The sequence below is a fragment of the Dendroctonus ponderosae genome, unplaced genomic scaffold (assembly GCF_020466585.1).
Source record: "Dendroctonus ponderosae isolate FM_Combo_2020 unplaced genomic scaffold, Dpon_F_20191213v2 Dpon_F_20191213_2, whole genome shotgun sequence".
In the NCBI taxonomy this organism is placed as follows: domain Eukaryota; kingdom Metazoa; phylum Arthropoda; class Insecta; order Coleoptera; family Curculionidae; genus Dendroctonus; species Dendroctonus ponderosae.
In genome coordinates this window covers 19124721-19152299 of record NW_026018165.1, presented here as the reverse complement: position 1 = coordinate 19152299, position 27579 = coordinate 19124721, and the positions used below count along the sequence as shown (strand labels likewise).

The window sequence follows — 27579 nt, the reverse complement described above, 5'->3', positions numbered from 1 at the left end:
TGAAGAAACTAAATTTTTTTGTAGGAAAAATGACAAAAGTTTTCAAATACATCCAAAGTGACTAGACGTTGAAGGCATAGAGAGCAGCACGCGAATTAATCAAAAGAGGGTGTTGTGTGAAGCTGTCAGAGCAGATAAAGTTCGTGTTATTTTCTGGAAAAAACCTGAATCGAATGGGGAACTAAAGTGTTCCAATTATTATTTATGTACTATTGGAATGTCCAGTAACAATGTTAGTCGGGATTGTTCATCCAGCCGCTAAGGAGCTATAAAGATGTCATGCCGTTGTCCAGTCTGGGCTGCACTTTGCCAACATAAAAAAATTGGATGCGAAAACCAAACATTAGGACAAGGTATGCAGTTTATTTTGGCAGTGTTTATTTATTGTTATATACACATGCTTTTCGCGCTTTGCTTCGTCTTTATTTCTGGACTTTTCTCCAACTATATCCAGTCTTGCTTGATGCTGCCAGATTAGGTTAAGAACTCATAAAGATGAGATGTTTTCGGGTCATTAGTGAGCCAAACTAATTGGTTGTTGTGATTGAACACACAACGATATGGTTAATATATCTGGCCTTGAAACGATGTAAAGCTCCCAAATACTTGTGAACAAGTGGTAGCTGATTTATTTGGAAATTCATTGTCTTACAGTGAACAACAGTTAAGTTGGTTAATGTTGGGTACACTCTCCGATATACATCGTTGAAAGCGTTAAACGGTTGTACGAGTGCACAGGGTGGCGTTTTTTTTGGGGCCATGTCCCATATAAACACCCTGAACGTTTTGTGGTGCGCCACTGAAGTCTAACAACATATTCCTTTAAGCCCTTGCCTTGATTTCCGTATCTGCCACGATTTTCGAGTTATTGGCGAAACAATTGATGCATGCCGTAAAGTATCAGAACTATGCCTAAAGTTTGTCGCTTCCACAAAAAATAAAATCGGACTTATTAATGTATCTTAACTGTCTCCATGTACATGGCAAGTGCGGATTGAATATCTCAAAAACTGCCAGATTTATAACGCAAAATTCTGAGTGCGCCAAGGGGTCTCAAACAAACTACCACCCTGTATATTTGTGACTCGTTTGCATTATCTGAAAACTTGTGAATCATTCGTTATAGTAAATCAGGGGTGGTAAATCATCATCTAAACCATAGGATCTCTGTGGAAAATGCGGTAAAAATCCACAACTTTGACCCCCTATAATAAAAGCCGTTAATATGACTCAAATGAATCATGGTTTTTCATTTTTTGAAACCTCTGGTTACTAGACGAATATAGCCCTAAGGCAAGTAATCTTTAACTCCAGAACTGGCATGAGAAGTTTCCTGCTGGCGAAAAATCCTGTTGGAGTCAAACAATGAGTTCCAGACCGAACTCTGGCTCCCGAACTTCAACAGGACATAGAAGAGTGGAATCTGGAGCTCACCACCGTCATAGCTCGTCCAGTTCTGGACACAATCGATCAGATTCTGGGCAAAACTTAGGCTCTGATCAGCCGTCTGAGAGGCGGCATGGGCATCATCGGTCAAAGAGCGGTGTTCATGCATCCGAGAGGGATGGTTATACTGAGTCTGACTGTAAGTACTTTCGCCGCGTTTTCAATCAGCTTCTCAGTGGGGTTCTATGTCCACAGTGCATAACAGGGTTGAATTTCGTTCGAGTCAAGTTGTGAATGTAGATCAGCATCCGCCCTATTCTCGCCCTACCTCGCTGTATCCGCTGAAGAACAGTCACGACAGCGGATTGGTCGGGCCGGATGCTCTGCAGCCTGAGCGAGAGCCAATCAAGTTCGAGATCAATCTGGTTGGCGCTCCGCCCGAAGTTGAGCAGCTGGTTAACAATATCAAGCAGGTGGCTGAGCAGTTCCTTTACCACTGGAAAACGTTCCCCATTAGTAAGTCCAATCGAACTGGATATTCACTGAAACGAAACTAAATCAATGCTTCTGTTCCAGTTCTCCCAAGTCCGGTGTCACAATGTGATAGTTTTCCAACTTCCCAAGTTTCTTCAGATGGTTCTCTGGGGCGGTCCAAAAACAAATACCATCTTAGGGATTTGTTTATCGCGCCATCGTTTGATGAGCTGGACGCAGTGGCTGTTGATGCAAAGGGGGAACCCAGGAAATTGTCAGGCAAGCAACTGGAGTATATAAGAGAACGGGGGTGAGTGTTGCAGTATTTATTCAATCAACTCACTAAATCCCAGCAGAATTACACACCTGATATTTTTGGGAAAACCTTGTAAGAGCAGGTCATGTTTTATTTCGCAAAACCTTTATTTTCGCCTTCATCACATAAAGGTATCCTTCAATCAGTAATCTTTATTCTTTTGGCGAAGTTTCAATCAATAGTGCATTTATTTTGAACATACCACCAAGTATTTTACTTGATTTCCTGAAAATACTGCTATTATCTGATTGTAAATTAATTTGAAATGACCCAAATAGTTTTATCAACTCAAAACATTGTTTTGTAAAGCTTGCACAAGGATAAGTTTGGAAAACCAAAAAGGTTGAACCAGGAACAACTAGAAAGTATTAGATTATATGGGTATGTTGAGACTTGTGCAATGTCTTTTACAGTTTTTATTCCAACGAGTTAGTTGGTGGCTTTTAAAATCAGGTTTTAGTCGTTACTGTTTATTCTAATCTATGCAGTGTTTGGGTGAATAATAAATAGATGAATTCACCCCAACATTTCCGCTTTGCTGTTGAGTCAAACGTGGTGTTTTGCATTGAATTTGGATCTATTTTTAAAGCCACAACGACTAATCAACCCGTTATCAGATAATGGATTTTTTGTTGTGTTTCGTTTTCAATTTTTTCAATTTGGCTAAAATGGTGTATTTTTTGCGCAAAATTACCGTTGTCCATTTTTTCAGCAGTCATTTTTGGTTCGGATTGTACAACTTTGGTGTTAGATTTTCCAAATAGAGATATTTTTACACATTTTATACACTGTGATATTTAATTTAAGCTAAAGTTTGTTTACGCAAAAACAAACCGTGACTAATCAAGTATCACAGTTCAAATGGGCTTTAGAGTTAATGTTTTTTGGTTTTGCTTTGAATGCCGAATTTGCTGACAATGTAGCATTTTGTATGAAGAATGTGCAAGTTTTCTCGTTTTTCTTCGCGCTTATCTTAAACGTTAACTATTGTCGTATTTTAGGGAATTCGAGGTCGATTCTTTGAACTTTCCTGGGCAGCAGCATCGCTGGAAACTATCGCAACTGCTGCAAAAAGGCACCGAGAACAGCAGCAATTCGCTCTTAAACGATTTGGCTTTGGCTTTGCGCTTTATATTCGTCACTGCTAAAGGACGCTTGTTTTCCCAGTTTTTTAGTGTTAAGGAAGCCGCCAAGGCTTTGCTGGCTGGTTTGCTAAGGATTTTGGATATTTTCGTCGGAATTCCTAGTTTGCAGGCCCACAATTTAGATGCCAAAATACGAGAGGAGCGAAGCAAGTATTTGGTGGCTGAATTAGTGTGCAGGGTGAGCGACCACCCCATATGATTGGTGAAGTGATTAGGGGCCAAGGTTAATCCCATGGTGTTTTAGGTAGAAAATGAAGATGCCTTAGAAATGTTGTGTTCCTACATAAAAAAGCAATTGCGTCGGGCGGCAACGGAAAAATTCGAAGTAGCTAGAGAATGTAGCCAGCCGCCAGTTTCACTTCCGTACCGATTTCTAACTCCTTCTGGATACGAACTCGATTTGCGTTTGTGGGACCGCACTTCAATGCGCAAGGCTTTGCCTGTTTTAGTAGCAATACTGGAAAGAGAGACGAGAGGCTGGTTTTTGCATTTTCGAGAGCGATTGATTGCGGAATTGAGAGCTCAAAAAATGCCCGATGAGGATATCGAAAGAGAGGTCAATGATGCTGTGATGAAGGAATATTTACAGCGAGTTTACAACAGTATTCTGTCCCATCCAGATATTAACGGGTTAGGAGAAGGCATTGCTCAACTGCTGGTCCAGCAGGCGCAGAGCGTAGTTTTAATGCATAAAGCGGTAAGTTGATGGTTACAATTCATCGGCTGTCTGTTATTGTTCTGTTGTTTAGGTGGAAAATGTACAACATCGACTGCACAAGACTCAGGAAGAAGTTAAAAGTAGGCTGAGAAACATCCATCCAATACTATCTAGAATAGAGCCCTGGCTTAGGGCGAAACTAAGAAATTCCGAACAGAGGTTTAGTCAGGAGAATCAGTGGAGCGCGCACGAAGAGGCTTTGGCGCTGTGTAGCTCGCAACGTTTACACCAAACTGTTTACTTTTTAAATAGGGACTTGGCTTTTATGAAAGAGGTGAACATGGTTTTAGTTTTTGAAGAACTGTTCGTGATAGTCGGGCTTTTGCAGAGGGAACCGGCTTTGCTAAGAGAGCTTAAAAAGGTCAAGACGCCCACTAGGAGTTTTTTATGGCCCACTCAAATTTGGCTGCCTACTAACTGGATAGTGCGCAGAAACTTTCAGGGGCAGTCTGATGTTGTTCCCACAGTGCTCAGCAAACACGCTACTAGTATAACCACTCCAAGATCCGATCCTAGTCAACCGGTAACTAATTAAGATTAGAATCGCAGCTTAGTTAAACTGAAATTGTTGCAGGTTTTTTTGGTGGAAAAGGAAACAGTCCGCACAACCACAACGCGATGGCCGCTCTGGCGAATTTTCAACTACTTCCATCGTACTTGGTGCTGGACATGGAATGCGATGTTTTTCTTCGGCATTGTTATACCGTGGTGCAGTCCGTTGGGGTTGCGGGCCCTGTTTCTCATCGAACCGTTCATGCCCGACTTGGAATTGTCCCAAGTAAACGGCACTCTATTCCCGAGAAAATCTAGTCTAACGGCCACTTTATCCTCGCGGCTTTTAAGCCTCTGGAGGCACATTTCTAAGTCGCGGACGCATTTCGAAACCGAACCAGATACCGGGTTTATTGGCAAAGGTTTCACTAGGCACTTGAACAGGATTTGGAACTACTTCTTCAAAGGTCTGTTTGGCACCATTGGATTGGTGTTTGTGTTCCCCTTAGTGTGCTTCCTTGTGATTAACATCAGCGTCTTCATAGCCTTCACCGCGGTTATTTGGATGCCTTTGCTAACGTTGGTGGTTCAGATTACTAACGGCATTGTATACGATTTAGATAGCCCGGAGCCGCAGATAAATCGCTTTTCCATCTTGTTCGAGGCGTTGCTCTGGAGGCTAGCTGTACAAGGATGCATTCAGCCGATTGCAGCCATCTTCATAGCTGTGTTTGTGTGTCCCGTTATTGCCGTTGCGATTCTAACGGTTGGAATTGCCCGATATTGGTTCAGGCTTCTGTGGGATGCTTCGCTGTTCCATTTGATAATCAAAAAGCGAGGCAGAATACCTGCGTGTGACAGTTTTGCTGTTAAGAGAATAGCAGGGCCAGGCTTGGCGGCAGATTACTACTTCCAAATTAGCCCAGAGCAAGCGCTTGCGGCTTTTGAAGCCAAGATGGAGTGGGATGAACTGGCAGCTTACCAAACAGTGGTTGAAAGCACTGTAGTCCAACCGCAGAAGGATTTCAGCCATTTCATTGATGCATGTTTCGGCAGCTTTTCCGCGCAGCTGTCCAAAAACGGCCCGTATAAAAACTTGGAAAAGGAGGCCCAAGATCTGCTATCGGTGTTGCATGAGAAGCTGGAGCGCCGAAGACGCGATTTGCAAACCGGTCTGAGTGTGACGGTTAAAAGCAAGATCAAGCTGACCACTTTGGAGCTGAAAATCGCAATACAACAAGGAGCGATGATGCTGGAAAAGTTCTACCCAAGTCGCATTTTGCCGAAACTTGAATGCACTGAAGATGAGTTTTGGGATAGCAGGACGTTGAGCACGGGCGATTGGGCAGGGCTGGCTGCGCTTCTGTACTCTGAGCTGTTTAGCTTGGATTTTCTGACGCCGCTGGATCATACCGATACGACATTTCGGCTTGATGCCCATCCTCAGGCCGATCTTACCAGATATACGGAGATGGTTCAGTGTGCGCAGCTTGGTAAGCTGCAAGTGTTTTAATGCAGATTGCTTTGTGAACTTGTTAAATCCATTGCAGGTGCTGGCGGTCCGGATCTGTTGGGCAACGTGTACACGCCGAGAGGAAACATTCAGGTCCACTCGCCTTACTTGGAAGTATCGGCTTTCAATCCCAGAGCCAAACAGTCAGCGACAGGGAAAAAGACCGAAAAGAACACGTAAGTTGCGATGCGCTGTGAAATAATGGCAACGAATTGAATATGTTCGGTTAGTGAGAGCTCGCCTCCATACAACTCGCTCAAAGGCATCAGATCGACGCTGTGGATGCCTTGGAAACGATACTACAGACCATATTTGCCCGATAAATTGGTGATTCCGTTGCCGGTGCCTCATCCCGCTCAAATAGCTGTGACTATCTATAACAGAGACTCGGACGATCCGATTATACTCGAAACCGAAGTTTGCCAGAGCCTGCTGAGGTGCATTGAAGAACATCATGCGTCGCCCGATGATAGTGGTGAGTCGAAATTAAAAGCCCGTGAAAACCAGATTTAAGCGAACGGTTCTGTTGCAGGTATTGGCCGTTTTCGAAATGGTGACGACTCGTGCGGCACCATGAGCTCCAGTTCTGGTACTCTGGACAGTCCACCAACTAGAGTCGATAACTCGAATCCATCAGACGAAGGAGTCTATCAGTGGACGTTGAGCAATTGGGGCCAGCGCAAGCGAAATAATTCGGGCAGCGTTCGAGTGGACCTGGCCAGTCCTGAAGATGTTACTCTGGACAGTGACAGTACCCGTGTAGTTTTTAGTGCCTACGGCACTACAGTATGAAGGTATTCAGTTATGCTCTCTGTAGTGAGATCACCTAACCCATCCATGATTTTTACGAAACGTATTAAGGTGTTTAGACTTTAGTCGATTGTGTTTGTCCATTCATTGCATTGCCTGCTATTGTTCGATTGCCAGATTGTTTCTCTAATCAATTCAATGTTTGAAGGTTCCCGGTTCATCTAATTTCAAAATATTCAGGGCTAGTTTTCGTCTTTGCTGTTAAAAAAAAAATCTCGCCGAAAAACAGCAGTTTTAACGAGGTATTGAGATTTTCTATAGTATTATTATTGCATTTACCTGTCTAGAAGCGTCCGCGAAACTAATAAAGGTATGCTTGAATAGCGGGTTTAGACTGGTTTGCACTTTATCAAGGCTATTTTTTTGTATTAAAAGTTTGTTAGATACAGATATTTGGGTGTTGAATCAGCTAAGGCACATCATGTGAGTGTCGCTAATGCTGATATTGTCTATGTTTATTTATTATTGTACTGTCTAAAGAAAACGGGCGAAAGTTGCGAAGTACATTTCGTACAAAGTTCCCTTTAGAAGTACATTTTAATCAAAAGACTCTATCCACCAGTCCCAAACCCGCTATCCAAACGCACTTATTGCATACCAGCGATGTTTTATCGCCTTTTAAATCAAAATTTCCATCTGGAGTCCTAAGGAAACATAGCAAGCGTTCCACCTGAACTCGAATAGAATGTGAACTAAGTAACAAAGTAATCAATTAACTGGGACACTGTGTTTGTAAGTCATGCTGCAACTAGATATGAATTGTTCACTCAAGCAAAGTTTGTTTACTGATCGCAAAATATGTATAAATATTGACGGTTTGTGGAAACTTTGCTCGACAAAATGCAATTAAACATCTTGACATTCTTTTCGTTAGATATCGAAACACCTGTTTAGGAATTTTATTATTTTGCGAACACAGTGGAAGTTTTTCAATGTTCCTATCTGAACACTCAGCACGTTCATTGATAATCTAGTTGGGACGGCTAATTTGATTTGGCTAAACAATTATCAATTTATGATTTGTCTTATTGTGATATTTTTTTAAATCATTTTGTCTATACAAAAAAATTATTTTATCCGTCGATCTGATCGCACCGAATATTTATTTGCGTTGTTATACTTTACTACAGCTTTAATTTTTTTCTAGTGATTGTTTTATTTTATATTTTATTAGATATACATTATACACGAGTACCTATATTAAGTAAATTGGTTCAAGACAATTTTAGATTTACACACAGTGTTTGTGCTAGGCTTTCTGTTGATGTTTGGTGTTAATAATATAATGCTAGACGAAATTACATTAATAAGACAATGATATTCAATCGCTCGCTCAGATTTTCATACTTGCGTCGAAAACTAAACTTAGACATGCCTGTAGTACAATCTAGCACAAAGTCTCATGTTAAAAAAACGCTTACTGTGAACATCGTTCAGAATAATATTACTAGAAGCCATTAAGTTAAGGAGTAAATTAATTCGATTAGCTTTAGTGTATATACGCTTATTTTGCCGTTAATATAGCATTGTACAGAATGGTTTATATAACTTGTATATTATTTTCTTGACATTTATTGAAATGTTTTATGATTTTTCCAATTACAAAATGTGTTTCTAAAGAAGTTCTCCGCTTCGACTTTGGCAATTTACTAAAGCGACTCATCTAAATATATGGTGCAGATATTCAAGGAGTTTTTTTAACCGCTGTTGATTATTATTATGAAGTGTTGGTTTGTCAATTATTATTTATTTCGTATTATCTACTACATTTAGTAACACATAACGTTATTTTACAAATTTTAAAAACTATTTACATGAAGTCCACGGTAGTACAAGTCGAACTACCCATATGAAAGAAATGACAAAGGCACATTAACATTGCGTAGAGTTTACACAAATATGATGTCGAGCTACAACAACATTCGTTTGACGGAATGTTGGATTGTTGATTGGAACACTATTGTTGTTTTCCGCTACTTTTCACACTCAGTCATGTGGTGTTAATTCTAAGCTAACATTAACAGTATTTTTACAATTATTTATCTAGTCTTAGAACCAAGTTTCATCCAAAAATATTCGATCGAAGTGATTTTGATCGGAACAATCGGTGTGACTGCCAAGAACCCGAAAATCCCACATTTTATCCCAACAAGAATTTTGAGATGGAATGTAATTTCAGTCACGTTATCCTTTTATTAAATGTTGCTTGTTATGTTATTTACGCAGGCATAGATAAAAATGTCAAAACTAAAATAATAGAATAGAGAAAAACAAATTGTATACGCAGCGGCACAGAAACGCCCAAACAAAAATGAAATATATTCGGTTAAAATTCGTATAAAAAAGCACATGAATTCTTTCGGAGTACACGGGAAGATTGTTTCTAAAATTTACTCGGATAATTTACCGCTGTGTTATAAATTGATCATTTCCATTTTAAACTGATTGAACTTTTCCTTTTTTATCTAACTTCAATGGTATCTTCACTTAATAAATCCAATTTGTTTTTCATTCAATACATACAAACAAAATTAGAGTATTTTCGGTCCGGCCTTTCTCCTCTGTCCACTCTGTAGTAATCCTATAAACCGATAAAAAAATTTACTGTTTTCCCACAAAAATATTCGAGCACTTACCCATTTAAAGCTAATTTTAGTGTTATTCAGAATTAGGGCGCCGCAAAATTTAACATTGATCACTTTTTCAATTCACGGTTTGTTTCGGGTTATAAGCAAATAAAAACTGTGGACTAATTCTGAAAGACACCATTTGTTATGCTAAATTTTTCTTTTGATTTTAGTACAAACTACAACTTTTTGCGTTTTTTTACTGCTTTTAAATTAAATCACATTTTTTACTTAAAACCTAAGAAATATCCTTTAAGTAACCTAAAGTCGAATTAATCTAAACTAAAATGATATATACTGTTGAGGTATTGCTAGAATATCAAATAAAATATGTACAATACCCTGGCCCTAAAATGGCACCCTTTCCGTGTTTGTTTAGTGAAATGTTGAATCTTTACTGATGGAAAATTGGAGGTTTTGCCTGATTATAACCGACTTTCTACTTAGTAGTAGTAACTAGTAAATAATCTATACAATATAAATATTCTAGGCATACGCAAACTGTCTTGTTGAAGTCTGGAATTATTATACATGCGTTCACCATTGTTAGGGCAATGTAAAACTACAATCCGTGTCTACCGCTATCACAATATAGTTGGGGGCCACAAATGATTTACCTACATTCAAAAGCGAGACTCTTGGCCCCTAATTTTCGCCACTTCCTCATACTAGGGCTTAAGCCTCTTGAATCCAGCCCCATCTTGACCTGAAACCCCACAATTTAGTAAATTGTCGGCTAATCCTACTTCAAATTTTTACATATCAGCGTTTACCTAATTTAAGTTCCTCGTACAGTGTTGGGTTGACTTCTTGAGCCGTTGCCGGAACATGGAGTTGCTCATTTTTCCAGCCCTGGCCGCCCGAAGTACTCGATATGGAAATGCTGCCGTTGGCCGAACTGTTTAGTGACGACGTTGTGCTTTCCTGTCCATTTGTGATCTAGGAAATCATTTTTTTATTATTGCGCTGTTTTTTCCTGACCTGGATTTCTTCGTACCTGCACATTGTCCGTGTTGACTTCCCTCAGATAGCTGGGGTTTTCAAATGCTATTCCATTCGTCCCCTTGATTCCAAGCATTTTCTTTGTCCGCACAAACCATATTGTGGCTGCGATGATGGCTCCTACCACTAACAAGGCCAAAATAATGGCTACCGCTTCACCCACGTTGTTTCCTTCTTGACTTTGACTAGCTGCTGGAGTTATAATCAGCGATTTTTCTCCCATCACGAACTTGATGGGCTCAGCTAGAGTGGAAGTGCCTTTGCTGTTCCCCGCTTTAACCACTGCTTCATAGGCGGTGCCATCTAAGAATTTAATTTTTGAGTGACCATGTACCGAGATCAGCTTTTATCTTACCCTTTAGATCGTGAATTTGCAATTTGGTGTCTGCTGTATCATTTTTCTGACTAGATTTGTTCGGGGAGTCGACCGGCCGCCAAAACACCCTGTACATTTCCACCGTATGAGGATTCTTCACTGGAGGATCCCACGTAATGAACACAGAGTGCGCGTCGATAAATTTCACTTGAACATTTTGAGGTGGTCCCGGTAGCTTATCCCTTTAAAGTTTACATTGAGAAAATGCTCCTGCTTTTGCCAGCTGACGCTCCATACCTGAGTTCATGGAAACACCCCATGATATGTTTGGTATAGGAGAGAACGCAGACTTTGGTGCTGAGGATTGGCTCTCCTCTGCACCAATCCAGGCATCGTCTGGGCACATTTGCGTGAGCGCAGCAATTTCGATGGTCTGAACCATCGGCTGCGCATTTCATGAGTTTATCAAATTCCTAAAAACAAATATGTGTTCAAAATCTTCCGCATAAGGTATGGGTTGATATAACGATCTTACTGGTATGCATGCCGGCTTATCAATCACCGCATCAATATCCAGATGGAACGAGCACGCATCCATACACGTTGAAGACACGTTCTGCTCCATGCAGCATTGAGTCACATTGTTGATGGTGGCAATGTTTCTGATCCGCACTGAGACTGGTTGAGTCGCACTCCCGAACGCGTTCTCTGCATGACAGTAATACTCACCCACATCCAAATCTGGAACCAGTTGCGATTGTTAAGGACCTACTTAGTGATTCTGCAGGCGCTTACCTGTAATTTGCTTCAGCGTCAGGTGCATGATGTATTTGTCTTCCGCGTCTTTTGCCTTCAGTATCTCAATGTCGTACTTGCCGCCCTGCACAACCGGCGTTCGATCTTCATGGTTTCGCCAGAAGATCATCTTTGGCTCGGGAGTGGCTTCCACTCTACATTCTAATGTTACTGAGTCGCCTATTGTTGCCATTGTGATTCCACTGGCGTTGATTTGCGGTAAATCTCCAACAAAGATATGTAGATGTTTAGTAAAAAAAAACAATTCGAGAATTTTCACTTTAAACCTTAGAGGAACCAAAACTTACGACTAATGGTGATTTTTCTAGAAGCCTGCATAGGGGTGCCATATCCATTGTCCGCGTAGCAGGAAATTTCGTTCATGTCCCTGGTCACATTGTTGATCACTGTAACCATATGCCGAGTGGTATCTTGCCTGACGAGCCTTCCTGATATGTAAAGGGAGATGGTGGGCATCGGATTGCCCATTGCGATGCATAGAATCGTCATGCTGCTGCCCTCAATCACCAGATTAATTGGATGCACTGTAGGTGGCTGAAAGTGCGATGGTCAAAGCCTGGAAGTTTGCAGGGCAATTCCTAAGTCTACCTCTACAAACGCTGGATATGCTGGATCCGTCCATGCGATCAGTGTCTCTGAAGGCATGCTAACTCCCTTCTCCGTTACCGCTTCCACATAGACAATGTATTGGGTGTTGGGACTGAGGTCTTTGATCATGTGGGATGTGACTGAGGTGTTTTTCACTTGGTAGCCCTCATCTGAGGTTGACTTGTGGAATAATCTGCATGAATCGAACGCTGGATTACAGCGCTCCACCGCATAGGGAACGGTGGTTGGTTACCTGTAGGAGATCTGCTCGGATGGATGGCTGAATTCCGGAGGTTGCCATGTGATGGTAACCCAAGTGGCACTGTGACTGGCCACAGCCAAGGAGTGAGGAGGAGAGGTGACTCCGTTGACCCACTTGCTCTCATTGCCGTTCGCCAGTTTGATAAAAACTATGGACGAGGGCAAAGAGGTGCCGTACGCATTTCTCGCCACCACAAACACTTGATACATGGCGTTCTCCTCGAGGTCAGTGAGGGCGTAATAGAAGCCAGTGGTGTTGATTTGCTGCAATTTTCCCCCAAACGTTCTACGAGATCTTTGAGGACAAATCGACCAACCTTGTCCAGCTTAATTAGAGTCTCGTGCATGGTGTTGTTGTCGACTTTTTGGTAGTGGATCACGTAGTCGGTCACGTTTGGTCCTTCTTCGGGAGGCGACCATTCAAGGATGATACTAGATGCATCTGCAGCTATCGCGTGCACACCGGAAACAGCAGCAGGTAATGTACCAGTGCCTGAAACAGTAACAATGTGTTTGGGTATGCATTTATCGGTCATGATCAGCATTGGCCATACGAGGGTCCATTCCCCCATTAGGTCAAATAGTGAAAAGTTGATTTTAAGTAGGTGATAAAACATTTAATCCAACGCTATACGTTGTCGTAGTATTATTTAGCTGCAAACCAAGATTGTTGCTCCTACATCCTGTCCTGGGTGGTTAATGTCTTACCTTCTTCAAAGCATTGCACAATGTTGCCTATGTAAGTTACGCAATTGAGCGCAGTGTGACGTAAAGAATCCACCAGTACTCCTGAGCAGAGCGATAGGCATGTTGAAGGGACGCCCCTTCTGCTGCAGCAGCTTCCGTGGTTTCTTCCTCCAGCGGCGCAACGAAGAATCGTGTGGAATTCTATATATAAAAAACGTTCATCAGGTAAGGTTCATAAAATAAGGTTTTCCTTGCCTGTTCCACAAACCGCTAGTCGTTTAATGTCGTTCATGTTGGCGTTGTAGGAGCACAGCGGCAGACACACGCTGTTGAGGTTCGCTTCTACACAGCAAGCTGTTACATTGTAGGCCGCCGCTTCTTCAATTTCGTCTTCTTCAATCTGAAATTTTTTTATTTTCCTGACTGCGTGTAATTGTTATTATTCTTCAGCCAAAATGTGAAATAAAAATGTTCATATAACGTTTCGGCGAGACAACAAATTCAACACAAACCCATAATTGGGAAACATTAGATTCCTTTTAGGTTGGCAAAACAGCCAGGTTGTCTCGCCGAAACGTTATATGAACATTTTGACTGAAACCCAAGAAAGAAAAAATATAATAACAAGTTCTTTACGCTGTCGGTTGAAACTTTGCAATGATTGCTATTCTGGAACGTTTCCCAATCTTATTCTGTCAAAGTGGCATGCATCAATCGAGAAAAAACCCAATTCTGATCGTTCAGAACAGTCAAAATTCAAAATGAGCAGTAACGACCAAAAACAAATTGCGAGTGACTCGAACGTGGTCGGCAAAACCTCCTTATCAGTTGACTCGAAGGAGGAAAAGCGGCGCTCCTTGTCAGCCAGTATAAAAATCCAGGACTTCGATGCCGATGGGGTGACTTTAGCCGAGGACGGATTTGCGCAGTATTTCGACGATAACGGAGCGGAACATTCAGTGCGAAGATTCACTTGGAAGAACAAGAACAAAATCCAGATTCAAGTCCTAAATTACGGCGCCCGAGTGATATCGATTAAACTACCAGATAGAAAAGGGGAAGTCGAGGACGTCCTGTTGGGCTTCGACGACCTGGCCGGTTATCTCTTCTATGAAAAGTTCCACTTCGGAGCAGCCATCGGAAGAACGTCCAACATAGTCAAAAACAGCAGCTTCACCATAGGAGCAAAGAAGTACACAGTAGGCTCTAACAATGGAAAGCACAGCTTGAACGGGGGCTTTAAGGGCTTTGATCAGGCTGTTTGGGACACGCACATCTCCGGCAAGAAAGTGATCATGAGCCACATTAGTCCTCATTTGGAAGAAGGATATCCTGGCGACTTACTGATGCGGGCGGTGTTTGAACTTTCCGCCAAAAACGAGTTCAAAGTCAGCTTCGAAGCTCAAACTAGCAGGCCAACTTGCGTCGATCTATCGCATTTGCTGTACTTCAATCTAGCTGGACACCACACGGGTCCCGATGAAATTTATCGGCACATCTTAACAATGAACTGCAACTGTTTCACGCCGCAAGTGAACCAAATCCCCACGGGCGAAATCATGAACGTTCTTCACTCTCAATTCGACTTTCAAGTTCCGAAGCTTTTGGGAAAAGTCATGGGAATCGTGCCGAAAGACGGCTTTGACCAGAATCTGTGCGTAAACCGGGGCATGTACCAGCAAGAGTGCTTTGTTGGAAGAATGCTCCATCCACCAAGCGGGCGAATGATGGAAGTTTACAGCAACCAACCGGGGGTCCGCCTCAACACCGCCAATCATTTCGGCTATGGAATTATCCTATCCTTCGAAGACATTCAAAGCCAGTCCAAGCTGGAAAAATCCGAACCGGCAGAGGAAAAATCATCCAAGACCATGTTGTTGTTTGAAAAAGTGCACGAGAAAGTAGTGGACCTTTTAAAACTTGATCAACCAAGCAATTTTAGTGAAATCAAGGCCTTGATCTCTAAATTTGCTTCCCTCAGGGGCAAAGTCAGTGAAGACGGCTTTAAAGTCACGCCGATGCAAAACGCCTATCTGGTGAAAGCCAGAGAAATCGTCTGCGAAAACGAGGAAACTGATGCGGATTGTTTGGATCTGAAGGAGATTTTAAGTGCTGTGCTGAAGAGCGTCCAGATGGTCGAACCCCCGGTAGTTGTCGGCAGCAAATCGTCTGTTTTTTCTGAAGCCGACGACCGATCACAGAAGAAGTCTTCGGCAACTGCGTCGCCTGAAAAAAGCTTTGAGCGCGTCGCAAAGGAAAATGGCCAGCCTGATAAACAGTTGAAGTCTAAAAGCGAAAAACCAAAAGAGAACGCCAATATCATTCCGGTTTATTATAGAGATTCCAATCAGATTAGGGGAAAAGGCGGCGCCTTATATAAGGCCCATGGGGGCGTAGCCCTTCAGACGCAGAACTATCCAAATGCGGTGAATCTTAAGCAATTTCCCAACTGCATTTTGAACCCCGGGGAGGTTTACAAGCACGACATTGTCTATCGGTTTTGGGTCCGGGCTGGGAACCCTAGCAAGTGGATCAGAAGGAATCTGAACGAGAGCAACCAAAAGACTAATTAGATTTAATAAAAACCTGCACATCTAAGTGTTACGTACTTTGCTTCCGGTTCTGAAGGTCAGTCTTGGACTGGGATTGCCCACGCCATGCACATTAACAGCCTCAACATATACTTCGTAGTCTGTGACACTTTGCAAGCCTTCCAGCACCCAGATGCTTCTAGCGTGCGGTATAATCTAAACAGAATTTTAGGGGAGTGTTGAATGTTGAAAAGTTGCGATTCATACCTTGTATTCTGGTTCCTCATCGTCATCGTCTTCCTCTGAATTTACTGGCCGAATGTGGACGTTGTAGCTGAGTACGGTCTCCCCCAGCTTTTTAGGTGGCGACCAATGCAGAAGGGCGAATTCGCTTTCCACATTCGTAATGTGCACTTGAGTAGGAGCGCTGGGCAAAACGCCGTAGCCCTGAAGGAGGCAGTTGGTGTACTCTCCCATGTATCGCAAACATCTGGGGAACAGCGAGCACGCAAAATTGTGATATTTTCAGCGCTTTTATTCCTCGAACTGGACATACTTAAAGTAGTTGAAATCCAGGCTGGAAACGTTGCCAGTGCAAAGCTGCTGGCAGATATCAGGCAAACCTCGCTCTTTGCAGCAGGGGGTGTGATCGATGCCGTTGGTCAGGCAACCAAAGGTGTCTGGCGCCCATGGGGCGCATATCATAAGATCAGTTATTTCCACTCGTTCAGCTTCAATGGGGTCGCAAAGCTTGCTGAGGCACGTTTTATGGGCAATGCCTAGAACCAGCCATTTCCAGACAAGGTAACTTTGGCACGTTTTCTTCACGCATGGAAACGTACCTTTATTGGAGCAGCAGCTCTTGATGTCAGGCAATGGAGGCGCTTTTCCTTTAACACTCTGGATCACCTTGCCAGGAGCTAAAGTCAAAGTCTTCACCGTGTATGTGGGCAACGAGGAGCCAATAATATTGTGGGAAACCACTGTGACTGCGTACCAGGTGAATGGAAGCAAATTGCTGAATATTGTGGAGTTCAGATCTTTGGTAATCTGCAAGGACAAAAAATTGCAAAAAACCTCCAACGTTAGTTTGCTACCTACTTTATGAACAATCGTGTTGGCGCTTTCATTCATACCGCCCGCTCTCAAATCCTCTTCGGAGTTTTCATGGAAACTTCTAAGGGCTGTTAAGTTCACCAAATATTCCGTGATGGTTTCGCTGTTGGCATGAGGCGGCGACCATTCCACTTTGATGGACGTTTCACTCAACGGCTCCACTTCCACATTCTCAGGTTGGCCGGGTAATAAGTCTACGAAATCAAACCAGTTCTTTCCAGTGATTGTTTTTCAACCCAAACCATACCAATTCCCACTGGTGGGTTTTTCGGGTTTTTAGGCCGTCGTACAATAGAATTTCTTCCTGACGTTTCGCAAGCACGAGCGGCTTGCATCTTCAGAGGTGATTCTATTGTACGACGGCCTAAAAACCCGAAGAACCCACTAGTTTCAAGGAATTGGCTCGAAGTCCATCTCGTTTGACATACCAATTCCATCCATAATGCAGGCGAGCGTTTGCTCCGTGTAGGCGGAACATGAGAAATGGGTCTTGATGTTCTCTGTGATGGCTGTGTACTCGCCACGGCACACATCCTGGCAAATATCCGGGATTCTTTCATGGATGCAGCACGGAACATGATTCCTGCCATCGGCCATACAACGCACAATCGCTGGAAAGTCTTGCTCGCAGTTTTCTGGGTCCTGCCCGGTACTGCCTGGATTTTCGTTAGGTAGTTCAAAGAATAGTGAGGAAAACCAGACGGTTTCGCTTTCTAACTAACCTTCCAGTATACTTTGGATGTTACAGAATCCCATACAGCGGGAAGAAACGTTTTGAGCCACACAGCATTCGGTGTAGTTGTGCTTTTTAATTCCGTCACTTGTCGGTTTAGGGTCTTCGTATATTATCACATCGGTTGGGTTTGCTGTTATGGCTCTGGATAGAACTGAACAAAGGAAATTAACCCAACGGTTCAAAATTGGAAACTATTAGGAATCGGTCTGCTGTGGCCTGGAGGACAAAAACTTCTGAGCCAATTACCCCTAAAGATGCCAATACATTTGTCCCAAGCTCGGTACTTGGCTTTAAAGTTTTCCCAAATTGTGTTGTGTACATTTTCCTGACTGTATTTCAACTTAATTCAAAAGAAATTTCCCACTAGAGTGGCTTGCCAAATGCGAAGACAAACTGATGATGGTGGAGAAAAACACCGAAACGTTTTTGTGACATTTCAAATGGTAAACAATAAAATTGACTGAAACCCAGAAATTTCTTTTGAATTAAATCCAAATTGTATACAATTTTTCGCTTTGTTTAAAAAAAACAGAATTTCTCTCAGCTTTTTCAAACTCTAAGAGTAAATTAATAGCCAAACTAGCCCAACGTACCATTTAACCTGTGGAAGCTTCTCACTATAGGGTTGCTGTTCACTTCGCAAACATAAATGCCTGAATCGTTGGGTTTTGCCGTTTTAATCACCAGAACCCAAACGTCCCCGCCTGAAGGAAGGTCGCTTCCAAACTCGTCCTGATCAGTACCTAAGTGCCATCAAGTTAATAAAAAAATGCCCATTAAAATTCCGAATAACGCAAGGTATTCTACTGCAAAACCGCCTGCTAATGCTGCTGCTTTGTTAATTATTCTGTCCTTTTAATGGTTTTTAAGTTTCTTCTTCGAGCCCAAACCTTTGCGCTGAATATGCAGTTTGATATTAATCGTCTCTAACAAAAAGAATTACATTATCAAACAGTACTTGAGAAATTTGAGCCGAGTAACGCTAATAATATCGACATGCAATATAAATTCCCAAGATATTGGACTTCCAAGTCAGGAGCTTAAATGCCGCCTATATTGATAAAAGTTTTCAAATAAAGCGGAGCCTACGGATCGCTCCTCGACACTTATTATGCCGGTCGGTCCGCTCAAAATGTCATTTAATAAAGATCCAAATTCAATAATGTCGAGCTGATGAGTTTTATTGAAACCGCCTTTAAATATCAGCATTCAAGATAAATGCGCGGCTCTTAAGCAGGCGAATAATACTGGTAAAAATTGCACGTTATTGCCGCTTTAACTCGGTTGGAATCGGGCAACAGTTAAAACCATTTTTTTGTTGTTGTCACAGTCTCTTTATGCATAACTCGTAAAGCGGAATCATATATCAAAAAGTTCAAGGCGAATGAAAAGGACAAAAGGGTGTTTCGCACTCGCGACAAAAGAAAACTTCCTGAAGCCATTACAATAAAATCTCGGCCATTTCTTTTCGGGCAATAAAAGTTTTTGATATTTGCAGATCTAGTAAATGGACCTGATTGTCTAACGCGGCTTTAACGGCAAAAATATAATAAGGTTTGCCGGTGTCATTTTTTTCTTTGAGAGAAAACCCATGGTATTGAATCAACGAGCAAGTCGTTAGCTACAGAAGTTTATTCCTTTATTTGTATTCTTATGCGCAATTTCATCATATAAATGTAAGTTCACTTAAGAGAAATTATGGGGTTTTTTTAAGTATTTTTGGAAATGGTTGGGCCAAAACCTCAGGTGTCTCTCTGCATTGATGCAGTGAATAATTTGATTTTTGGCTAACTAAAGACAGTTTTTGAAACGTTCTATCGACTAATCATATTTTTTGAACCGTATTCTAGAAATAACCGCTCACAATTCGAGATACAAAAAAAATTTTTTTGCAAAAACAATTTTGCTTGTAACTTGGAAACGACGAATTTCCCATAATCGAAACTTAATGCTCGAAATGCTCTATCAAAAAGATACGATTGGTTATTCCGATAATTTTTACCGTTTCCGCGATATAATTAAAAACGTCCAAGAGCTCCCAAAAATGCGCCTATTTTTTTCTAGGTCGGGAATTTTCAGGAGGAAAAAGCAGGCCTCGAAACGCTCTATCGAAATGGTTCTCAGGATTTACGAGATATTTTTGGGCGTCTTCGGCTATTTCAGATTTGAATGCTATCTCAATTCAGTTTCTACCTGTTTATAGGTTAGAAAGAAAGAAAGAAAGTATACAATCCACAGAATATTTCAAGCCGTTTTCGAGATAAAACTTTTTAATCTTGAACTTATAGAAAAAAAAAATACATTTTTTGGTCAGTGAAGCCATTTTGAAACCCTTACAAATCTTGGTAAATACCAATAAGGCAAAAGGGAGCTTGACATACTCCTATTGATTATTCTCATATTTGGAACCGTTTCCGAGGCATAAGAGCTGTTTGTTCTTCAGATAAAAGCTTCCAAAAGTAAAAATACTACATTGGCAAATTTCTCCAGATTGACTGGTAATACGGGCACGATTATTTTCCTTTCAGCTCGCACAAAGCAACAAACGACTTTTCGATTCAGAAAATTGCAAAATAAAGTGCATTATTTGCTCATTGCGCCTGGTTCCGGCCCGCCTTCCTCCTTCAAACTGAATTATCGTGATGTTATTATGGGGCCGACTCCTCCGTTTGCTCTTGGTTTAACTATACGTGAAATGGCTCTTGCCTGTGGCATAATTCGGGCGATTTTTTCCGAAATAAATCCGCATCGGCAAAATCTATCGCTTGAACACAATGGGGACTTTGCAATGTTGCAAATACAATTCTTACCAGAGTCATGCAAGACACTAAATCTTTTGTCTGCAGTCACTCGATTCTCTCCAGCAGTTAGAACTCTAGTGCTGTGCCGTTCTCTATCTTCTTTCTTCCACATTACGGTGTTAGAGCCGATATCTCGAACGACGCAAGTTATTAGAGCGTCATCTCCATCGTAAACGTGTACTGGATTGGTTAGACTATCTCTCATTGACGGTAAACCTTGAACAAATTGAAATCACTGAGCAATAGAAGAAGAATCCAAGGTCTTATGACTTTTTTCTGTCTGATTGATGGGCGCTCATTCTTCCTATTCCCTTGATTCAAAGTGCTCCCCACTGCGTAGCAAGAAGAAAGCAAAATAACACCCATTTCACCCCAATTCTTCGAGTGGGAAAAGCGACAAGAAATCCCTTGAAACGCGGCCTTTATGAAAGTAGCACAAACTATAAGGATACGAGATATTTTATCGTATATTTCGCAGGTTCTCCCCCATTTTTTTCGCTCGCACGTATGTAGGACATGAGGCGAAATGTAACTTATAAAGGAAATGACATGTCGCGAAACAAGTGGCCCTCTTTGCGAAGTGACGACACGTCCTCAAGGGCCATTTGGGTTGGCCGTTATTATAAAAGAGTCATGCGAGCGATATTAGTGCTCTTACACGAAAGAGAGTGCTTGAAAAATGTGAAACTAGAACTCCAAATGGATCACGGATTTTGCTTGACCCCATATAAGACAGTGTGTCAAGAAAATTCGGGGTACGCTTTCATGCCCAAATGCAAACAAATTTCCAAAAATCTTTTTCAAAAGCTTCTCATTTACATTGTAGTGGTTTTCCGCTAAAATGATCCCAAAAAGCCAAAGACTTTTCGAGAAAAATCACAAAAAAATGCTGTAAGCTAATTACTAACCGGAACAAAAGCGGTTCGACCTATAAAACGAATGCAGGAAAAATAGGAGAAACTTGGTTGCGTTAATTTCTTATTTTTGCGTAAAACTTGTGGCGTCCAAAAAAGTTTCGTACAGCGCAGAACAAAAGGAGTTTGATCGAAAAAACTAGAAAGTGTGTTTTTTTCATAGACTGATAGCAATGATTTTTGCTTTTAAAAATAGAAACTTTATATTTTCGTAATTTTAAACATAGAATAATTGCTGATATATTTTTTCCAAACGCGCAAGCTGTTAAAAGCGAACATAAAGTCGTGTTAGAACTTCCATTGCTTAAGCCTAGTGGCAGAAAAATAGGAAATAAATGTTAGAACGCGACGTTCAGAACAACTTTTTGCAACTCGCTCATTTCAAAGTCATCCGATGCGAATTCTGATTGCAGATTCGGCTTTTTGGGTCAAAATCAGCATAAAATGAGCCCCGTTTCGATAGGCGCATTTCCCAAAAAAAGTACTAGTTTAAACCAAAAAATGCATTTTCTGCTAGAAATTAGCTATCGACATGGTACTCGTTTTCAGCTAAAATCGCCCAAAAAAGCCAAAAATTTCATCAGAATTGCAATTTATTGAATGGGTTTCGAGAAAAATTACAAATTGAAGCGAAAAAATGTTACAAGTTTCATACTACCAGAAACAAAAGCCGTTTGAATCAAAACACAAAAAGCACTGGTTTTGATGGATTGATCGCATAATTTTTCATTTGCTTTAAAAACGAAAAACGTTCCCTTGGGATAATTGCTGATATTTTCTTTTCAACTGCGACATTCACATGTGTGGTGGCAGAACTTCCATTGCTTCAGCCTCGTTGCAAAAAAAATGGGAATAAATGCTAGAAAACGAATTTGAGCGCAATTATTTTCAGCTCGCTTGTTTCAAAGCCATCCAAGGGACATTTTGACTGCAGATTCGGCTTTTTGGGGCACATTTAGTATAATGAAAATGAGCTCCATGTCGATGAGCCGTTTTCCGAAAAAACTTTTTTATAAAAACCATTCAGTATTCGTGTTCAGCGCCAAAAAAGTCAACGATGAGATCCCAATTGCAATCCTCTTCATTGTTTAAAAAAATTCATTCTGCAATAAAAACAATACAGTCATTTGCACGAGCAATTTTGTGTGATAAACAAACCGGACAAACCGATTTTTCTCGCGGGTCACCAACAAAACACTCTGAATGCATGTTCTTAATGCCCATGGTTTTTCCCATTTCATACATTAAATTATTCGTTTCTTTACAGGTTCATTATTTCTCATTTAGCGAACTTAGGTAAATTATTGCGAGGATAACAAATATGTGCATTTTCCATCAACGATGTAATTTATTTCCACTCCAGTTTCCTGTTGTTTGTTATTTGCCCGGCTCGAAGCGAAACATTTTATTATTTGTTTTATTTCTGTTTTCATCGCCCTCTTATTACATCTGGCCGCGTCGTAGTAATAGCCAGCTCGTCTGAAAGGAAATTTTCACAGTGATGCTTCGTAAATAAGTTAAAATAAAATAGCAGACGTTGATCTACGTCGACTGGATATATCGCATGCTTCCATTAGTGCATTCAACTGCTCCTACTTAACGTGGATTTCCATTAGAATGGACGAGAGAAATTAGTAATGAAGTCAAATGGGGGAAAGAGTAATCAACTTTTACAACAGTAAAATTTAAACAGTCTCTCATACAAATTCCAGAAAAACTTTCAGCCATCCAAATGATTTTGTCAGTTGCATGTGAGCATTGCTGCAGTTCAAAGGATCAATTTCCAGATTGCGATCCTTAATGGCATCTAAATATGGAACGGCGGATTCACGCAAATTACAAAATTCCCTGTAATGGCTAATGGCAATTCAGTTGTTATGGACGATTCCGAATGTAACTGAATACCGATCGTGAATTATTGGACTTTGAACAGCGAATTGTCCGGCACAGGCATGGAGATCAATCACATTTGCTTGTTTGCCAGTTTCGTAAAGTGGAACTGATTTTTCCAGATTGGACTAATAAAACTAGACTTTATGTATAATAATTTGCGAATAAAACCATCGTTAAAACTACAGAGAACTACAGGAATCATTCCATTCATGATTAGTCAAAGTGATTTGCAGAGTAAATTTGATCCGGCTTGAACCAAATCCAGATGAATGTTTGCTAGATCAGGATATCGATCAACAATTACTTATCTCTACCAGTAAATACTCGTGGTACATTTCGTAAGCTCTGGTTTTCCAAATTCGATTTATTTTCCTTCTCGATTCGAAAAGTCAACGTTTCGCGATTTTATTTGCCCTCCAGATTGATTGGCAAATATTTGACGTCGAAGGAAATCGGTTAAGAACATGGAAAAATAAGATAAAACAGAATTACAGCACTGGGGGTACAAAACTGATGGCCGGGCTTTTAGGGTTTTGCCATCCGTTATTGTTTTCTATCCGCGATTGATCGTTCACCACCCAACTTTCAAGTTTCAGTAACAGAAAACAGGAGACAATTGATTCTCGCTAATCGTTATAAATATAAAGAATTAATCAAAACCCTTCGAAGGAACGGCAACTACAGGAAAAGTGTTTTAAAACTTCCCCGAGCAATTTATCAAAATGCATCACCCGGAAGTTTATAATGAATTAAATACGAAAGCAACAGAGCACAACGAATTTTTTAATACTCCTTGGAAGTTATCACTTTAGTGCTCTTGCTGCTGCTGCTGGCACGCTTCCTAGAAACTTTATAACATTTTCCAGCAATTATACATTAAGCAATTAAAGCTGCTAAGTCAATATCGTGCTTTTTATCAGTTTCCTTTCGAGAAAGACTTTTGGCAACAATCATGGAAGTCTCTTGGAAAACTTACGAGTATATGACGATTGCATGGGGCGATAACTTTTAAATAAATTCCTCGATTGCAGAAAAAACTTTCTTATTGAGCCCGTAACCTAAGCATTCGTACGACGACGGAGGAATTGGCAGATCTCCAACCAATAAAAACACTTTCGTACCATCGTATCATCGTACAAACGGATGTATAAATATACGGACTATAAAACAAAATGTGTGTCGTACATTGACAAATTATGTTCGCCTAACCTTTGGAAATTAATTGAATGCTTTAAGTTATTCTACATAGTTTTGAAATGTAATTTTCATGCATGTGGATGAAACAATAATTGAAGCAAGTTACTGCCAGTAAATCGCCATATAATTATTCTCAGCCGGCGAAATCAACTGGTTCATTATGGTAATACAGTATAATATTGTTATTTGCCGCGCTGTTCATTAACGTTTATATAGCTTTGCACAAATACAATGAGGTTAATGGATTGCTTTAATGAAACTATATTCATTTGGAATCGAATGGAAAATGGAAACTGTTGCCTAGTGGGAAATATTCCTGACTTCAAGCCATTCCAATATGCCTATGCATGCAATATGCCAAAATTGGAGACTAATTCCTCCTAAAAACTGGGATATTCGCAAAAACCTAACGGTGGTGTTCGTTTTCCTTGAATTTAATATAAAATTAACAAATGCGTTTTTTAAGTTTTAAATAATTATTCGTTAAAACTAGATATTTTTCCGGCAAAACAGCAAACAACTTTCAGCGAAGAAAAAACCACAATATTAACGGTTGGTTTTAGCCAAAAAATTATACAAAAAACTACTTTAAAACATTTCTTCATTTTACATAAAGGGCCACAGTTCAGTGGGTGTGTTACGTAAATTGTATGGTTTTTGTTGCATTTTATATTAATTCATCAAACGCGTTTTATAACGTTCTTGCATTTATTATCAAAAACTCGTCGATAAAATTGTGGGTTTTTTATCGATCAAATTTGTGGGGTTTTTTAAAGAAAAATGCTTAAGTTTTTTAAGGGAAAGTGATTCAAAAGGTACCTAAAAACGCATTTATTCATTTTAAGATAAATACAAGAAAAACGATCATTTTTTCGTGAAAAAAAGTAAACGAATTTGCAGTTTTTGTCAACACACACTAAAAACGAATCGATGAACTGATCGAAAAAACCACAATATTAACGATTGCTTTTAACCAAAAAATTATTCAAAAAAACTACTTAAAAGTGCCACAAAAAGAGACAATTTTTGCAAAAAAATTCAAGTTCAAGCTGGTGTGTTACGTAAATTTTATGGTTTTTGTTGTATTTCATATAAATTCACCAAAAGCGTTTTTTTAAAGTTCTTGCATTTATTTGCAAAAACCCGTTGATAAAATTGTACTTCTTTTTTTGATCAAATTTGTTGTAAAATATCTAATTTTTTAAGAGAAAATGCTTCAGAAGGTAACTAAAAACACAAAAAACCCGTCAATAAAATTGTGGATTTTTTCGATCAAATTTGTTCATTCTTTTTGAAGAAAAAATCTCCAGTTTTTCAGGGTGAATGATTAAAAAGATACCTAAAAACGCATTTTTCTTTAAAAACTCAACATTTTTTCTTAAAAAGAAACGAACAACTTTGATCGGAAAAAACCCAATATTAACGGTTGGATTTAACAAAAAAACTACTTAAAATATTTATTCATTTTGCAAAGTGCCACAACGAACTTATTCACTTTCAGAGCACACTACCTCTGAAGATGCATGCCACTCATGCCTGCGAAACGTCAGAAAGATCCTGTATTACAAGTCGACAAGAAACTGTTGCCTAGTTGGGGGGGAGTTCCTGACTTCAAACCATTTAAATATACGATACAGAGTGATTCAAACTTGGAGATGAATTCCTCCTAAAAGCTGAGACGTTGGTAAAAACCTGACAAGGCAATTTCCAATTTTAACTAGTAAATAATTAAAAAAATCGAATTAGAAAGAACCAAGTCTGCAAGTCTTGAAAATGAGCCTAGAAAATGAAGACCACCAATTTAGAATCTCACTGTATAGATATAACTGCGCTAATAACACAAGTTATATTGGGCAGAGTATGTGAAGCTGTACATACAGCCTTTGAACTTCTAACAAGCAAACTCCTGAGACGGTTAATATCACTGCTAGACGAATTACCCAAAGTTGAGAAGAACACGGAACCGTTCATGGCAATACAAAGTTAGTTGCCGTTAAAAGAGGTGATTAAAGGGCGAAAAAACCATCATCCTAATTTTCCTTAAAAATAACACGAGAAAGCAAACACCGTGTGTGCTCCGTTCACTTTTAAACCGTCAGTAAATAACGAGGTTCATGAAAATAAAATCCCATCTAGAAAAATGTGGCGTGAACACCATTTCCCGAACACTCTCGCAATATCTTATCCATAAATCTCGTTTTGAATGTGCGATGGCTCTAATGTTCAATAAAGCATATAAAATGAAATATCCTCTAGTATTTGAGGACTGTTCAGACATGTAAATCCGCTGACTCTAGAATCCAGAATCCTTTGTGTCGAGTTTAACGTACGGCAATAGTTCACAAGCGTTCTGTCGTAAATTATTTCACAGGACAGAGTAGATTTAGATGCACCATTACAAGCATAATCTTTCGCAGCCTGAAAGGTACAACAAGGATTATTAGGCGCTATTTTATTATCATGTTTAATGCTGTGCACGTTCCGACCATCTCGAGCGGTCATAAAGGTGCGCAACTGTTCCCAGTTCTTTCTGTAACTAACACAAAATGTAAAGGAGGCACATTCTTCTAGAGTGCAGTTCACCCCCTTACATCCAATAGCCATTTAAGCATTCCCGAACAATTCACGAGGAAGTAAACGAAGCCAAATAACCCGATAATGGACTGTAATGACTTTCCAGTGCGGAAAAGTGGGGCCACGGTATCCCAGATGCCATTTGGATAAGTTCAAACTGCACTTTTGGTATCCGGCCACTAAAACATATACTTTCTTGGCCAGTAAAATTAAGCCGTTATTGAACAGGACTGGAAACAAGACGACTGGAAATAAATCTCGGTTGATATCAGAAATTTATACGGAATAAACAGGACAAGTGCGGTCATTCAGCAAAATCTTGGGGTCGCCGAATGGACTTTAGCTCACAATTAATTATTTGCCAAGCAACTCGACCCCTATGGTTTGCTTACGAGAATAAACGGACCAATTGAGCTTGGTCGGATTGAGTTTCACATCGACTCCGACAGATTTACCCTCGAACTTGGGTTAGTAGAAACTTTAGGACCAACTGACCGGTTTCGCATAGGCGGAGAGACGAAGAAAAGACTAAAAGAATTACGACTTTTGGCATTTTTGTTTCACATGTATTTTGCGGAAAATGAGAAAAACTTATTTTACTAGTTAAGACTTGTTTGAGAAGAGTCCTAGAAGCAAATTCTCTCTTACAACCGTTATTTTTTGTTT

At 40.3% G+C, this 27579-nt stretch overlaps 2 protein-coding genes across 11 annotated transcripts in view; one reads left to right on the top strand and one right to left on the bottom strand.

Annotated features, from left to right (window-relative positions):
* The first annotated feature begins 99 nt into the window (after positions 1 to 99).
* Positions 100 to 8539, top strand: LOC109545287. Of its 4 annotated transcripts, XM_019915885.2 has the most exons (14): positions 100 to 353; positions 1315 to 1585; positions 1642 to 1902; positions 1963 to 2170; positions 2486 to 2557; positions 3178 to 3499; positions 3566 to 4018; positions 4071 to 4313; positions 4368 to 4562; positions 4614 to 4998; positions 5152 to 6024; positions 6082 to 6220; positions 6275 to 6519; positions 6577 to 8539. In XM_019915885.2, the coding sequence occupies exons 2-14, from the start codon at positions 1366 to 1368 to the stop codon at positions 6834 to 6836; spliced, it is 3876 nt and encodes a 1291-aa protein (XP_019771444.1). In that variant the 5' UTR covers positions 100 to 353; positions 1315 to 1365; the 3' UTR covers positions 6837 to 8539. The 4 variants fall into 4 exon arrangements, with proteins under 4 accessions (XP_019771444.1, XP_019771441.1, XP_019771443.1 ...); XM_019915882.2 differs by having other exon boundaries at positions 4614 to 6024; XM_019915883.2 differs by lacking the exon at positions 100 to 353 and adding an exon at positions 436 to 663 and having other exon boundaries at positions 4614 to 6024.
* Positions 8540 to 8581: 42 nt separating this feature from the next.
* The window catches only part of LOC109545286 (Ig-like and fibronectin type-III domain-containing protein 2), a 75294-nt gene continuing 56296 nt past the window's right edge, over positions 8582 to 27579 (bottom strand). For 5 of the 7 annotated variants that reach the window (XM_019915875.2, XM_019915872.2, XM_019915876.2 and 2 more), the window contains 21 exons: positions 20345 to 20551; positions 18128 to 18277; positions 17521 to 17685; positions 17227 to 17454; positions 16525 to 16992; positions 16239 to 16461; positions 15950 to 16172; positions 15761 to 15898; positions 13407 to 13551; positions 13173 to 13352; positions 12782 to 12957; positions 12457 to 12728; positions 12204 to 12396; positions 11903 to 12149; positions 11595 to 11819; positions 11335 to 11540; positions 11097 to 11272; positions 10839 to 11041; positions 10479 to 10786; positions 10255 to 10420; positions 8582 to 10187 (listed from right to left, as the gene is read on the bottom strand). In XM_019915875.2, coding sequence (XP_019771434.1) covers positions 10150 to 10187; positions 10255 to 10420; positions 10479 to 10786; positions 10839 to 11041; positions 11097 to 11272; positions 11335 to 11540; positions 11595 to 11819; positions 11903 to 12149; positions 12204 to 12396; positions 12457 to 12728; positions 12782 to 12957; positions 13173 to 13352; positions 13407 to 13551; positions 15761 to 15898; positions 15950 to 16172; positions 16239 to 16461; positions 16525 to 16992; positions 17227 to 17454; positions 17521 to 17685; positions 18128 to 18277; positions 20345 to 20551 — 4337 coding nt within the window. In that variant the 3' untranslated portion in view covers positions 8582 to 10149. Of the gene's footprint in view, positions 10188 to 10240; positions 10421 to 10478; positions 10787 to 10838; positions 11042 to 11096; positions 11273 to 11334; positions 11541 to 11594; positions 11820 to 11902; positions 12150 to 12203; positions 12397 to 12456; positions 12729 to 12781; positions 12958 to 13172; positions 13353 to 13406; positions 13552 to 15760; positions 15899 to 15949; positions 16173 to 16238; positions 16462 to 16524; positions 16993 to 17226; positions 17455 to 17520; positions 17686 to 18127; positions 18278 to 20344; positions 20552 to 27579 lie in introns of all 7 variants that reach the window. The other 2 variants (XM_019915881.2, XM_019915880.2) reach the window with 2 other exon arrangements.

Bases quoted from the DNA above. Each gene is read 5' to 3' on its own strand.
- LOC109545287 (XM_019915882.2), top strand. From the start codon at position 1,366: ATGAGTTCCAGACCGAACTCTGGCTCCCGAACTTCAACAGGACATAGA. The intron at 4,019-4,070 runs GTAAGTTGATGG...TCTGTTGTTTAG, and splicing joins TAGTTTTAATGCATAAAGCG to GTGGAAAATGTACAACATCG. The intron at 6,025-6,081 runs GTAAGCTGCAAG...AATCCATTGCAG, and splicing joins GGTTCAGTGTGCGCAGCTTG to GTGCTGGCGGTCCGGATCTG.